At 35.8% G+C, this 13,938-nt stretch overlaps 1 protein-coding gene and 1 long non-coding RNA gene across 9 annotated transcripts in view; one reads left to right on the top strand and one right to left on the bottom strand.

Annotated features, from left to right (window-relative positions):
* Positions 1 to 13,938, bottom strand: part of LOC123536308 (leucine-rich repeat-containing protein 74B-like) — a 68,584-nt gene that overhangs the window by 45,931 nt on the left and 8,715 nt on the right. For all 7 annotated transcript variants that reach the window (XR_008371933.1, XM_045319407.2, XM_053549021.1 and 4 more), the window contains exons 4-9: positions 11,864 to 12,048; positions 11,588 to 11,695; positions 11,198 to 11,291; positions 9,884 to 9,933; positions 9,351 to 9,518; positions 1,333 to 1,527 (exon numbers count right to left, since the gene is read on the bottom strand). Coding sequence is in view for 6 of the 7 variants with exons in the window: in XM_045319407.2 (XP_045175342.2) it covers positions 1,333 to 1,527; positions 9,351 to 9,518; positions 9,884 to 9,933; positions 11,198 to 11,291; positions 11,588 to 11,695; positions 11,864 to 12,048 (800 nt within the window). In the remaining variant the exon portion in view is untranslated. The remainder of the gene's footprint in view (positions 1 to 1,332; positions 1,528 to 9,350; positions 9,519 to 9,883; positions 9,934 to 11,197; positions 11,292 to 11,587; positions 11,696 to 11,863; positions 12,049 to 13,938) is intronic.
* LOC128558809 (uncharacterized) lies at positions 3,657 to 10,094 on the top strand. 2 transcript variants are annotated; one of them, XR_008371938.1, is made up of 3 exons: positions 3,657 to 3,759; positions 8,282 to 8,381; positions 9,862 to 10,094. It is a non-coding gene; the product is annotated as an uncharacterized LOC128558809 (long non-coding RNA). The 2 variants fall into 2 exon arrangements; XR_008371939.1 differs by having other exon boundaries at positions 3,691 to 3,803.

The raw sequence follows: 13,938 nt of genomic DNA, 5'->3' as shown, positions 1-13,938 counted from the left end.
TTCGAAAATGAAATTTTTGATTAACTATTTGGATCTATCAATTTTGCTTTGCCTAAAGGTGTGATAATAAACCAATTACTGTGTTCAAAATGTAAAGTTTTACAATTCAGTGCCATTGATATATAATTTACTAGCTTTCATGTGGACTTAATAAGTGCATTAGGGTACACTTTGACATTTTTGTATTTTTGGGTTTGACTTTACCCTCAATCTGACTGAAGTACTTGATCTTCTAAACGAAGATCTGAGAACGACCCATTCACATACGTCTTCTGTATATTTTGGATTCCCAGTATTGCTATTTTTATTTTAACCAATGAAACTACTTGTTAGAATGTCAAAGAGTAAGAAAGAGTAAGAAAAATGTGCAGTTATTTTAGGGCTCGAACTCGGAACCCCTCGATTACTAAGCAAGTGGCCTACCGACTGAGCTAACCGGCTGTCTGACACATTCCAACACAAGAATTGTAAATATCAAAAGTTAAGGCTACAGGTAGATTTGCTAAATTTTGTAAGTTAAGCTCTGATTGACTAGCGAAAGGGTCGTCAGAACGAGGCTATGAATAGGTCGTTCTCAGATCCTATGCGTAGCGTAATACTAGGAGATGTACTTTAGTCAGATTGACTTTACCCTGTGGCTATATTTTGGTTTTGATACGTTTTGACCTTAACTCCTAAAGTAGAACTCTTTTATAGGTTTGCATTAATTCACCAACATGATTGTACACTATTAAACCAATGTTAAACCTAATGATAAATCTTTGGTCAGTGATTGTATATCAATACGTGCGTACATCCAATAGGGGCGATTTAATATAGGCGTAACATAAAATGGGCGCTATTAACACAAAGAACCAAAACTGATAACAATGTTGGGTCAAAAACGGGACGACTTTAACGGACGTCACCTAACACTTACAGACTGATGTTGTGAAGTTAATAAAGTCTAAAGAACGAAGTCAAGCAAAATAATAGCAGACTTGGGTTGGAAGGGAGTAAATGTGCAACACCAGGCACACCCATAGTATCGGCTGAAGTGGAATTCTATTGTAAAGAACATTGTACGCAGTAATAATAATAACTGTTAGTCCAAGTACGTTATTGATATATCTTATTGTCACACCGACATCCCTCTACAAAAAAAAAAAATAAACAAAATACTTGATTCGCTCAATTTCTTTGAAAACTTTGGAAAATTAGTTAGAACATAAAAAGGAAACGGAAGCAAAGCAGTTCAAGATCGTCTAGAAAAATGCATTCTTCACATTGCACTGGACCACAAAATCCCTGCTCCAGATCGCTTAAAAGGTATCTACCAACTATTTTACTTACATTTAGCTTTTGTAAACCTTCATTGTTCTGGATTCCTGCAGCAATGTGTGGAGCTCCTTGCAGCGGTATCCGACAGAAACTAATGTCTAATTCTAATAGAGTGTGGTTGTCACGCAACATATCCTCTAAAGCTTTGGCTCCTTCCAGACCAAATCCGTTCATACACAGATTGAGATATTTAAGCCCAGTATTTTCCTGAAACAGAGATGTGCCTTTGTATATTGTTTTGTGTTGTATGCTAGTGGTCTGTCGGCCAGTTTCTGTAAGTCCTCTAGTTTTTCGATTTTGTCACCCAGAAATTAGGTAAAGGTTCATGTACTGCAGCCATAATTACATTCATTCTGAGACCGTTTATACCGAATATCGCTTTCTATCGTAAGTCAAACAAAATTTACTCGCATTTTAGTTAACCTGGAATCATAAAATGCGACAATCTCTTTCTTTGAAACGATTATCGTTTACAAATGAAATTTTACTAGACTGTTTTAATACTGTCTTTCAGATATAAGCGTCTTGCCTTCTATTACTATTCTAAAGCAATGAAAGGTATGCTGTAACAGTTTATTCCAAAATATAGGGGATACTACACCCCACTCACCCGAGCTACATTTTCGCCATATTTTTGCCAGATTTGATTAACAAAATCATCAAAACTGTATTTTTTAAAGATATCATCAATCAATTGTGTTAAGATTCATAAATTATATATTTTTTTGAGAAAATATAACATTTTGCAAGCCGTATACATTATAGACAGCGTGCGTACAAATGTAATACATATCAATCACACGTTGTTTCTCAAAACAATCGAGCTAATTAATGTTCCAATCAACCAATAGTTTCCTTTTATTGTAGATGCTAAAGTGAGCTAACTTGCTTGTGCAAACGTACTCTAAAATTTAACATACGTTACGGTCGTCACTATATTGTCACGGTAGCGACATTGAAAACACACCAACAATGGTATTTGGATGCTGTACGTTAAGTTGAATACACCATGTTGCATGACCGTTATAATTTTAATGGACTTAACTATGTTACTAATACAGAATTATTGGATGTTGACAAACTACAGGGTACAGTGCCTCTTTCAACAAAGCTGTAAAGATAACAGCTCATGGTTTCTGCTTCAAGCAAAGTTAACACATTGATTGATAATTTAATCCCAGTAGGCATTTGACGTCGGTTAGACGTCGTATAGACGTCGGACCCCGACGTCGGATTAACGTTGGATTTTGGTTGGATTTGCAAACCGTTTAGACGTCGGATCCTGACGTTGGCTAGACGTCGCAATCCGACCATTTTCCAACATAAATCTAACCACATTTCAACCAAAATCTGACCAAATTTTCAACGTAATTTGCAATCAAACAAGAAATCAACACATGTATTTTATCATCTTTATTTCATATTATGGCGACGTAAGTCTAATACAATAAGTCCAAAAAGTAATGCAGTAATTGAAACTTTCAAGTTTCGTCATTTTTTATATGATTCTTCAACTCCGCCAACATTTCCACCTGAAATGTATAAAATTTGACAGTTTCATTATTTAACATATACAAATATACTAGTGCTATTACTAAGAGCATAATTAATACGTGCCAAACAAATATGTAATATTTTAAATTCTATGAAAAAAAAATTCTATAATTAACTTCGTAAAATATATTTAAATGAAATTGCTTTTTAAAGTAACAAACAAAAATAAGTCAATTTTTAAAAAAAAAAAATACGGAATATAAATCTGTATAACTTTTAAAATAAGTATAGTTTTTAAAAATCTGTTACTCACGTTGCGGATCCTTCCCTTTGTGTAAAGTATTTATAAACTTGCTCTATCTTATCCCAGCAAATATCAAATTACAGGAAGACTGTGTAAACCGATGCAGGCTTATCTCGCGAATGTGTGACTAATAGACAACATGTGTAGAAGAGAAGATCTATGTGAATTTAGAATAATTTATACATGTGTATAGAATGCATTTTTATCTTGAACAGTTTAAAGTTCGTGAAAAAAATCGTCTCCGAAAATAGACAATCTCATGCGATATTGTAACATAATTAATATAATATTTGTTGTGAGAATGAACTATTATTAATAAGGGCATGTCCAGGCCTTTATGAAAACCAGTAAGTATCTTTAAACTATACTAGCAAAATTATACCAGTTAGTTTTATAACTAAAAACATTTATCAGACTTTCTATCCAACCTAATTCCAACGTCTTCTAAACGTCTAAGTCTGGCGTCTATTAGACGTCGTGAATATGACGTTGGTTAGACGTTGGATTCAGGTCGCCGACGTCGCGACCAAAATCCAACGTCTAACCAACGTCTGTACGACGTCAGGTGTTTACTGGGATGAAAATTTTGTACAGTACGTGCACAGTCTGAATATTTTCGACTTTCATCAAAAGGAAGAACGGTAATGTATCTAAGAATCAAACATACGTTACCTAGGATTTTAAGGTAACCCATTCAGTTACATATCTCATATATCATTCTTCCCGCTCATGCGTAGGCAATGCAAAACACTTACTCAGTCACTTAAAATGAAACACATACTATCAAACATGCGTTACCAAGATTACTCGGAACGTTTTGTAACTCTAAAGCAAGGCAGAACTATACAAGCAGACACATTATGACAGAACTATACAAGCAGACACATTATGGCCGAACTATACAAGCAGACACATTACCACCGGTATGACAGAACTATACAAGCAGACACATAATGACAGAACTATACAAGCAGACACATTATGGCAGAACTCTACAAGCAGACACATTACCACCGGTATAACAGAACTATACAAGCAGACACATAATGACAGAACTATACAAGTAGACACATTATGGCAGAACTATACAAGCAGACACATTACCACCGGCATGATAGAACTATACAAACAAACACATTATGGCAGAACTATACAAGCAGACACATTATGGCAGAACTATACAAGCAGACACATTACCACCGGTATGACAGAACTATACAAGCAGACACATTATGGCAGAACTATACAAGCAGACACATTATGGCAGAACTATACAAGCAGACACATTATGACAGAGCTATACAAACAGACACATAATGACAGAACTATACAAGCTGACACATTATGACAGAACTATACAAGCAGACACATTATGGCAGAACTATACAAGCATACACATTATGGCAGAACTATACAAGCAGACACATTATGACAGATCTATACAAGCAGACACATTATGACAGAACTATACAAGCAGACACTTTATGGCAGAACTGTACAAGCAGACACATTATGACAGAAATATACAAACAGACACATAATGGCAGAACTATTCAAGCAGACACATTATGGCAGAACTACACAAGCAGACACATTACCATCAGCATGAAAGAACTATACAAGCAGGCACATTATGACATAAGTATACAAGCAGGCACATTATGGCAGAACTATACAAGCAGACGCATTATGGCAGAACTATACAAGCAGACACATTATGGCAGAACTATACAAGCAGACACATTATGGCAGAACTATAAAGCAGACACACTATGGCAGAACTATACAAGCAGACATATTATGACAGAACTATACAAGCAGACACTTTATGGCAGAACTGTACAAGCAGACACATTATGACAGAAGTATACAAGCAGACGCATAATGGCAGAACTAAACAAACAGACACATTATGGCAGAACTACACAAGCAGACACATTACCATCGGCATTACAGAACTATACACGCAGACACATTATGACATAAGTATACAAGCAGACACATAATGGCAGAACTATACATGCAGACGCATTATGGCAGAACTATACAAGCAGACACATTATGGCAGAACTATACAAGCAGACACATTATGGCAGAACTATAAAGCAGACACACTATGACAGAAGTATACACGCAGGCACATTATGGCAGAAGTATACAAGCAGACACATTAAGGCAAAACTATACAAGCAGGCACATTATGGCAGAACTATACAAGCAGACATACTATGACAGAACTATACAAGCAGGCACATTATGGCAGAAGTATACAAGCAGACACATTATCGCAGAACTATACAAGCTGACACATTATGGCAGAACTATACAAGCAGGCACATTATGGCAGAACTATACAAGCAGACATACTATGACAGAACTATACAAGCAGACACATTATGGCAGAACTATACAAGCAGACACATTAAGACAGAACTATACAAGCAGACACATTATGGCAGAAGTATACAAGCAGACACATTATCGCAGAACTATACAAGCAGACACATTATAGCAGAACTATACAAGCAGACACATTATGACAGAACTATACAAGCAGACACATTATGACAGAACTATACAAGCAGACACATTGTGGCAGAACTAAACAAGTGAATGAAGTATTGCCATGCAATACAAAGTCCCCTACTGGAAGGCACCTAATTTTCTCTACTGCGGTATAACATCATGAACTGATATCTGTCAATGATGTATAAACAATATTGTACTATTATATACAATATGTTATAACAACACATCTGGATTAAAATGTGCATATATAAAAACCCACAGTTGTTTTCATATTGAAATGTTTTTGCAGATTATAAAAAAGTTATCACACAAGTTGTTTATAGTACCAACAAAGGGAAATTAATTAAATTAAAAAAAATCTATATAATATAAGTCCACAAGAAACTCTTTACCAGGTAGAGATAGGTCAAAATACACCTAAAAGATGGATGTAACATGCATGTTGTACCACAGAAAAGTGGTCTCGATTTTTCACTACGGCCAATAATAAAAAAGTTACAATAAAATCTATTTATAGTAACAACAAAGGGACGTTATTCTAAAAACAAGGGTGCTTAATGGTGGTGAACATTTGGTCCAAGTTACATCAAAATCCCTCAATGCATAAAGAAGAAATGCTCCGGACATAGTCATTCTTGAATTTGACCTTTGACCTCTAAATATGATCTTGACCTTAGACCTAGGGACCTGGTTTTTGCGCATGGCAATCCGCCTGATGTTGGTGAACATTTGTGCCAAGTTACATCAAAATCCCTCCATGCATGAAGAAGAAATGCTTCAGACAAAGTCATTTTTTTGTCTGACCTTTGGTCTCTAAGTGTGACCTTGACATTAGACCCTGGGCTTGGGTTTTGCGCATAACATGTTGTCTCATCCAGGGGAATATTTGTGCCAACTGATATCTAAATCCTGTTTTGCATGACAAAGTTTTAGACTGGACAGGAAAAAAATCCTACTGACCTTTGATCTCAAAGTGTGACCTTGACCTTTAAGCTAGGGTACTGGGTGTTGCGCAAGACATGTCACCTCATCATGAGGAACAATTATGCCAAGTGATATTGTAATCCCTTGACGGATGACAGAGTTCTGGATCGGACAGGGAAAAAAAAATATTGACCTTTGACCTCCAATTGTGACCTTAACCTTTGAGCTAAGGGTCCGGGATTTGCGCACGACACGTCGTCTCATCATGGGGAACATTTGTGCCAAGTAATATTAAAATCCCTTAATGAATGTTAGAGTTATGGACCGGACACGAAACAGACCCTGTTCATGCTATGTTAACATTTGACTGCTACTTGTGACCTTGACCTCTGAGCTAGGGGTCTGAAAGTTGTGCATGACACATCGTCTTATTATGAGGTACATTTGTGCCAAGTAATACTAAAATCCCTCCATGGACGGCACAGTTATGGACCGGACAGGAAAAAAGCCCTGTTGACCTTTGACCTCAAATTGTGACCTTGACCTTTAAGCTAGGGGTCCGGGTTTTGCGCATGACACGTCGTCTCATCATGGGGAACATTTGTGCCAAGTAATATTAAAATCCCTTCATGGATGGGAGAGTTATGGACCGGACAGGAAAAAAGCCCTGTTGACCTTTGACCTCCAACTGTGACCTTGACCTTTGAGCTAGGGGTCCGCGTTTTGCATTCGACACGTCGTCTCATCATGGGGAACATTTGTGCCAAGTAATATTAAAATCCCTTCATGGACGGGAGAGTTATGGACCGGACAGGAAAAAAGCCCAGTTGACCTTTTACCTCCAATTGTGACCTTGACCTTTGAGCTAGGGGTCCGGGTTTTGCGCATGACACGTCGTCTCATCATGGGGAACATTTGTGCCAAGTAATATTAAAATCCCTTCATGGATGACAGAGTTATGGACCGGACACGAAATTGCGGACGGACGGACGTACAGACGGACGGACGGACGGAATGACGGAAAAGCGCATTCCTATAGTCCCCGAAACTGGTTTTCAACCAGTAGGGGACTAACAAGCAGACACATTATGACAGAACTATACAAGCAGACACATTGTGGCAGAACTAAACAAGCAGACACAATATGACAGAACTATACAATCAGACACATTATAGCAGAACTATACAAGCAGACACAATATGGCATAAGTATACAAGCAGACACATTTTGGCAGAAGTATACAAGCAGACACATTATGGCAGAAGTATACAAGCAGACATATTATAGCAGAAGTATACAAGCAGACACATTATGGCAGAAGTATACAAGCAGACATATTATAGCAGAAGTATACAAGCAGACACATTAAAGCATTAATGAACAACATGACAGAAATATATTTTAATATTTGATGAGAGGTTGTGAGAAGTCACTTTTTTGGAAATAAGATAAGTTCATCATTCATACATACTTGCATATATACATGTTTACAATGCCTGCAACATTTTTGGGAACACGTCACGTGGTGCATTGATGTTTAGGTTATAAATTTACAAAATTATTACAATAATATCAAACAAATACAAGATACGACGAGTCCAGGGCATGCTCAATTTATAGCTATGAAATGCCGTACTACCTGTTCACCAATGTCGAGCAAATATTTAGCTATCTATAGATGTATTTATGATAGTTTGGCACTATTTCAGAGGCCAACGTATTGAAATGGTTTGGTGAAAGAACTTGTAGGGATTCGGCAATGTGATATATCTGAAAATGTATTTCAAACAGAACGGGTGAAACATTCAGGTACCACAAACATACATCAAATATATACTTTTGTATTTAGCATAAATTGCTTTTGGAACTGATCATTTCCGTTTGTGCGATCAGGCAGGGCTTGTTCATTTAAAAAGAGGTCGTAAAATTCAACTGAATTGTGAGGCTTAGAAATGCAATCTGCAATTAAACATTACCTATATTTTAGTTTAAAAAAGAAAAGACTACATAACTGTTTGTACAATGAATATATGAATATTAAATGAAAGTGAGAATTTCATTGGATCTACGATTATTATACTTTGATACACTGTATGTATAACATCTAATAGGCAACCATCCTGATATAAATAAATATTCGTTACATTTCAAAGTCCCTTCGAATGAAAATTGATAGAAATAAAAAAGCAGCCTTTAAATTACATTATTTTAACCTATTTTCAGGAATGCATTTTGAAAATGGTGCTTTCTTGATTAAAACAAAAGAAAAAGCTTTTGAAACATTGTTAGCCTGGTTTTCAGTAGAAATTATTTGAACAAGATCTTCTTTTGCAGCAATGAATATTTAGACAGCTATATCCTATCAATATATATTGTTTGTGAACTTATTTTGGGTGGCCATTTTGAAAATGACGTATCTTTATTAGATTTATCTTAAGAAGCAAGTTCTTCATTCCCTTGAACTGTAACTTATTTTAATATAATATTATATCATATGATTTGTTTTATAATAATGAATGTTTGAACAATTGTAGATCCACCATTAAAAGTTTCTTGAAGGATAGTATATACAATCATGACAGAGCTCAACATTTGCCTAATTTCTGGGTTACGACTTCATTTTCTTTTGGCCGACTGACTATAGTCAGTTTCATGGGTCTTGCGGTTCACAATCATATTCGGAACATCAGTAAGAATTTAAGATAACTAGATACTATGTTTCTATACTTGTACAATATCATATCATATTCGGACAAATTTAGATTCATTTAAACCTACAGCTACGCCTTCGGCAATAGTACAACATCCGCGCCATTGAAAGTGATTCCAGCTTAAGTCAAGCGTTGTTAAGGTGTCGTTCTCTATTAGGGAATCTTTCAACATTCTTGCTCCATCGTCCTCAAAGCAATTATGTCGTAAAATAAGTGTTTTTAGGTCGGTATTTTTCTGAAAAAAAATAAAGGAAACGTTATGTTTTGTACTTATGGCGTCACAATAATAGTTGAGAGCTTGATGCTTATATATACACTTATTACCAAAACTTACTTGCACTTTATCATTAAACACAACAGTAGTCCATACTTTATAAGGGACAAATGTCAATATATCATTTTTTTACTGCAATTTCCAAATGAAATTAAACAACCAACTGCAAAAAAATCTGACTTTTCCCCTATTTTGTAATCGGTGCATGTATGCATATGTTTGAATATATTAAATAAAAGGGTTTCTTGTGATTTTTCTCTTACATTTTTAAATTAAACGACTGAATGCGTCTTGTAATTTTCAGACTTAATGAAAAAGAAAATTACCGACAGCATGTCATAGAAATCTTCAGCGGCACCATCTTCTATGTTGTTTCCTGAATGTGCAATACAGATATATTTAGAACAACAGCATGTACTATATCATTCAATTTGGACACAGTACGCAGATAATTTCAACACTTGACAATTAAAGGTTATCAAATTATAGATAGATAAAAGTGGAAATGATTTTATATTGCATCATTTCAAAACTGCTTATTAGAAATTTAAAATCAAACCTATTTAAAAAAAAAAAACACACGTCTGATTTGTTTGTTTTTGGTTAGTGTTGTTTTTCAACTGTATTTCAGATAGGTAACGGTGGGTAGTTAACCTAATCAGTGTTCCTGGATTCTGTACCAGTACTTACTTGTTCTCCGCAAGTATCTGCCAACTTCTCCATATGAATCAAAGGTGGAGGACGGATGATTTCAGACACAATGTATTGTTATCATATCTTTTCGGAGAATATATTGAACTTGCGAGAACATATTGAACGGGACTTAAACTCGCGGCCCCGCGATCACAGATCTGCGCTCTTTTATTAAGGTAAGCAAGCGGCCTAAAGGAATACAAAAACTGAACTGGTTCAATTGTTAAAAAAATATACTTGATATATGCTGGACGGACCAATCAATGACATTGAACATATATGCTTATTTATTCCCCGCCGAAGGCGAAGGGATATAGATTTGATGTTGTCCGTCCGCTGTTCGTCCGTGCGTCCGTCCATCCGTCCTTTCGTCCGAAATTAATAATGCTTATAATTCAAAAAGTACTTTAGCTAAAGTCACAAAACCTCACATAATTATTTATTAGCGCATGATCTTTAATCACATTTGGCGTTAAGTAAAACTTGATTCGGTAAAAAATAGGGATTGCTATCTGTATCTAAGTAATCTATTGATGGATCTTTAAGTTTTTAATACACATGCAGATCACTGTAGGGCAATGGTACACATACAACTTTCGCCAGAATCTCTTCAGTAACTGCAGAATTATTGCCCTTTGTTTTAAAATTCATATTTTTTCACAAAGCAAAGTAATCCGTAGATCTTCACCAAAATTAATACAACTATAGATTATTATGGGTCGATGGTGCATGCATATCTTTCTTCAGGATTTTTTTCAGTAATACAGAGTTACTGCCCTTTAATAATTTTAGAATTCATAAATATATCTGGAAATTAAATATCTTTCAATATATAGTCCTCTCATTCACAAAACATCTATCCGGCAGGGAATATATACATAGAATTAGGCTTTTTAAACTTCTTATGAAATAACTTTAATGCAAACTACATATAAGTGAAAGAAAACCTTTGAGATCTAAATATGTAATAGTTTTGTTTTCCAACAGTAAGTCACAGATAGCCTTCGCGCCCATATTGCCCATTTTATTTTCAGACAATATCTGAAAGAAGAAAAGACAAATTAAAACATATATATATATATATATATATATATATATATATATATATATATATATATATATATATATATATATCAGAATCTGAACAAAATCAAGAGTTAAAAAGATATTAGGAAAACTCGAGTATATCAATATAATAATGTAGAAATATTTTGTAGTCAAGGGAGTTCCAAGTCAATAAACATGAAGTACTGATTACAAAAAAGATTCCATTATAAGAAAAAGCAATATAACGCACGGACGAGTGGCTTGTTTCTCTATGATAGGTCTGTACTTACTAGTTCTGTTACATAAACATTGTCTTTAAGAACTTTTGAGAGGTAGTTTGTTCCGATTCCAAGTATATAGTTGCCCTCTAGATCCATCTTTTCTATTGTCGTGTTAATCTGAAATTACCCGCATTTCACGTGTTGTTTATGAAATAAGTATCATTTTCAGAAGCGACATTTCTACAATTTTCAAATTCTCATGTGTAATCTTACTTTCAGATCTAAAACCTCCAAATATATATAGCTTTATGCTGAAAATTTTGAAATAAAGTTGTATGATAATACCTCAAGTGGATCTGACATCGCCTTTACGCCCAGTGGACCTAAACCATGGTATTTCATGATGAGTTCTGTATCTTGCATATGTTTAAGGAAGTACGTAATTGGCTGAATTTCCAGCTTCTGGCACATGCGCAGATAACGATTGATTCCTGTGGTATCTCTGTCGTACAAATCAGGATGCAACCATCCTAGCAAAGAATAAATTGAAATGCGATTGTTCAAAACTTAACAAATGTAAAAGTATAATGTAATACACAATATTTAGTAACAAGTGAATGAATTATTGCCATGCAATACAAGGTCCCCAACTAAATTTCTCTACTAAAGTAAAGCTTAATGGTCTGATATCTGTGTCAGTGATGTATAAACAGTATTGTACTATATATACAATATGTTACAACACAACATTTGGATTAGAAGTTGTATATATAAAAGTCTGCAGTTGATGACTGCTTATAACATCTATATATACAAAAATATAGTATTTTTCAAATTTGATAACATTTCATTTTGGAACTGGAAATGTAAGAAATCATCATATTAAAGAGAAGTAATTCTGAAGAAAATACATCAACAATTTTCTAATTGTGTCGGACTGGATAGGAAAAGATCAATGTTGACTTTTGACCTTCAAGTGTAACCTTGGCGTCTGACCTAGGGGTCTGTGTATTGCGCATGACATATCGTTTCATTATGGGGAATTAAAATCCCTTAATTGATGACAGTTTTATGGACCGGACAGGAAAAATACTACTTGAAGTGTGACCATGACTCTGAGATAGGGGTCTGGGTGTTGTACATAACACGTCGTCTTATCATGAGGAACATTTGTACCAAGTTATATTAAAATGCCTTTAAGGATTGTCGTGTTAGAGACCGGTCAGGAAAAAGCCCTCTTGACTTTTGACCTCCAAGTGGGACCTTGACCTTTGAGCTAGGGGTCTGGATTTTGCGCATGACACGTCGTCTCATCCAGGGAAATATTTGTGCCAAATAAAATTTAAATCCTGTTTTGCATGATAAAGTTATGAACCGGATAGGACGAAAACTCTATTGATCTTTGATCTCCAAGTGTGACCTTGACTTTTGAGCAAAGATTCTGGGTGTTGCGCATGTCACGTCTTCTGATGATGGGAAACATTTATGCCAAGTAAAACTGTAATCCCTTGATGGATGACAGAGTTCTGGACCCGACACGAAACAGACCCTGTTCATGCCATGTAAACATATGAATACCATGGGTAACCTTGACCTTTAAGCTAGGGGTCTGAAAGTTGTGCATGACAAATTTTCTTATTATTGGGTACATTTGTGCCAAGTAATATAAAAATCCCTTTATGGATTATTTAGTTACAGACCGGACAGGAAAAAAAGCCCTGTTGACCTTTGACCTCCAAGTGTGACCTTAACCTTAGGGGTCCGTGTTTTGTGCATGACACGTCATCTCATCATGGGAAACATATGCAGTTATAGACCAGACGGACGGACGGAATGACAGAATGACGGGATGACGGATGGACGGACGATGTAGTCCCCAAAACTGGTTTTCAACCAGTAGGGGACTAATAAGCGTCTGCTAAATATTTGAAACATGCATCAACAGTCCTTCTACTCCGACTACGTTTACTATATAAAGAAATCCTGCCAGACAATATACGACTGTTCTAAATAAACATATATATGGAAAAGAGGGTCATGATGACCCTGGATCGCCCACCTGAGTAATATGAGCTACATGTTTCAAATGTCAAACTGATGCTAAAATATTAAGAAAGTAGGTCAGTAGGTCACATTCATGGTCACTGAAAGTCAGTTTTAAGATTGTTGTGCAAAACTGTATATGACGGGTGGACGGATAGCTCAGTGGTTTGCACCCTGGCCTTCTAATCCTGAGGTCGGGGGTTCGATCCCCGGCAGCTACTCGGGGAATTTTCAGAAACGCTTTTCAGTGTTTCCCACCCAACTAAAGGTGTACCCAGGCAATCCTTGCGTGTATCAGTGCTATACGCTGTTTATTCGCAACGAGCTAGGCTAACAAGCCTGTATCTGATTTCTGATCTCTCTGTCATGGGGGCTTT

This window comes from Mercenaria mercenaria, chromosome 1 (genome assembly GCF_021730395.1).
Source record: "Mercenaria mercenaria strain notata chromosome 1, MADL_Memer_1, whole genome shotgun sequence".
NCBI lineage: Eukaryota > Metazoa > Mollusca > Bivalvia > Venerida > Veneridae > Mercenaria > Mercenaria mercenaria.
This window is presented reverse-complemented; position numbering and strand designations above follow the sequence as displayed.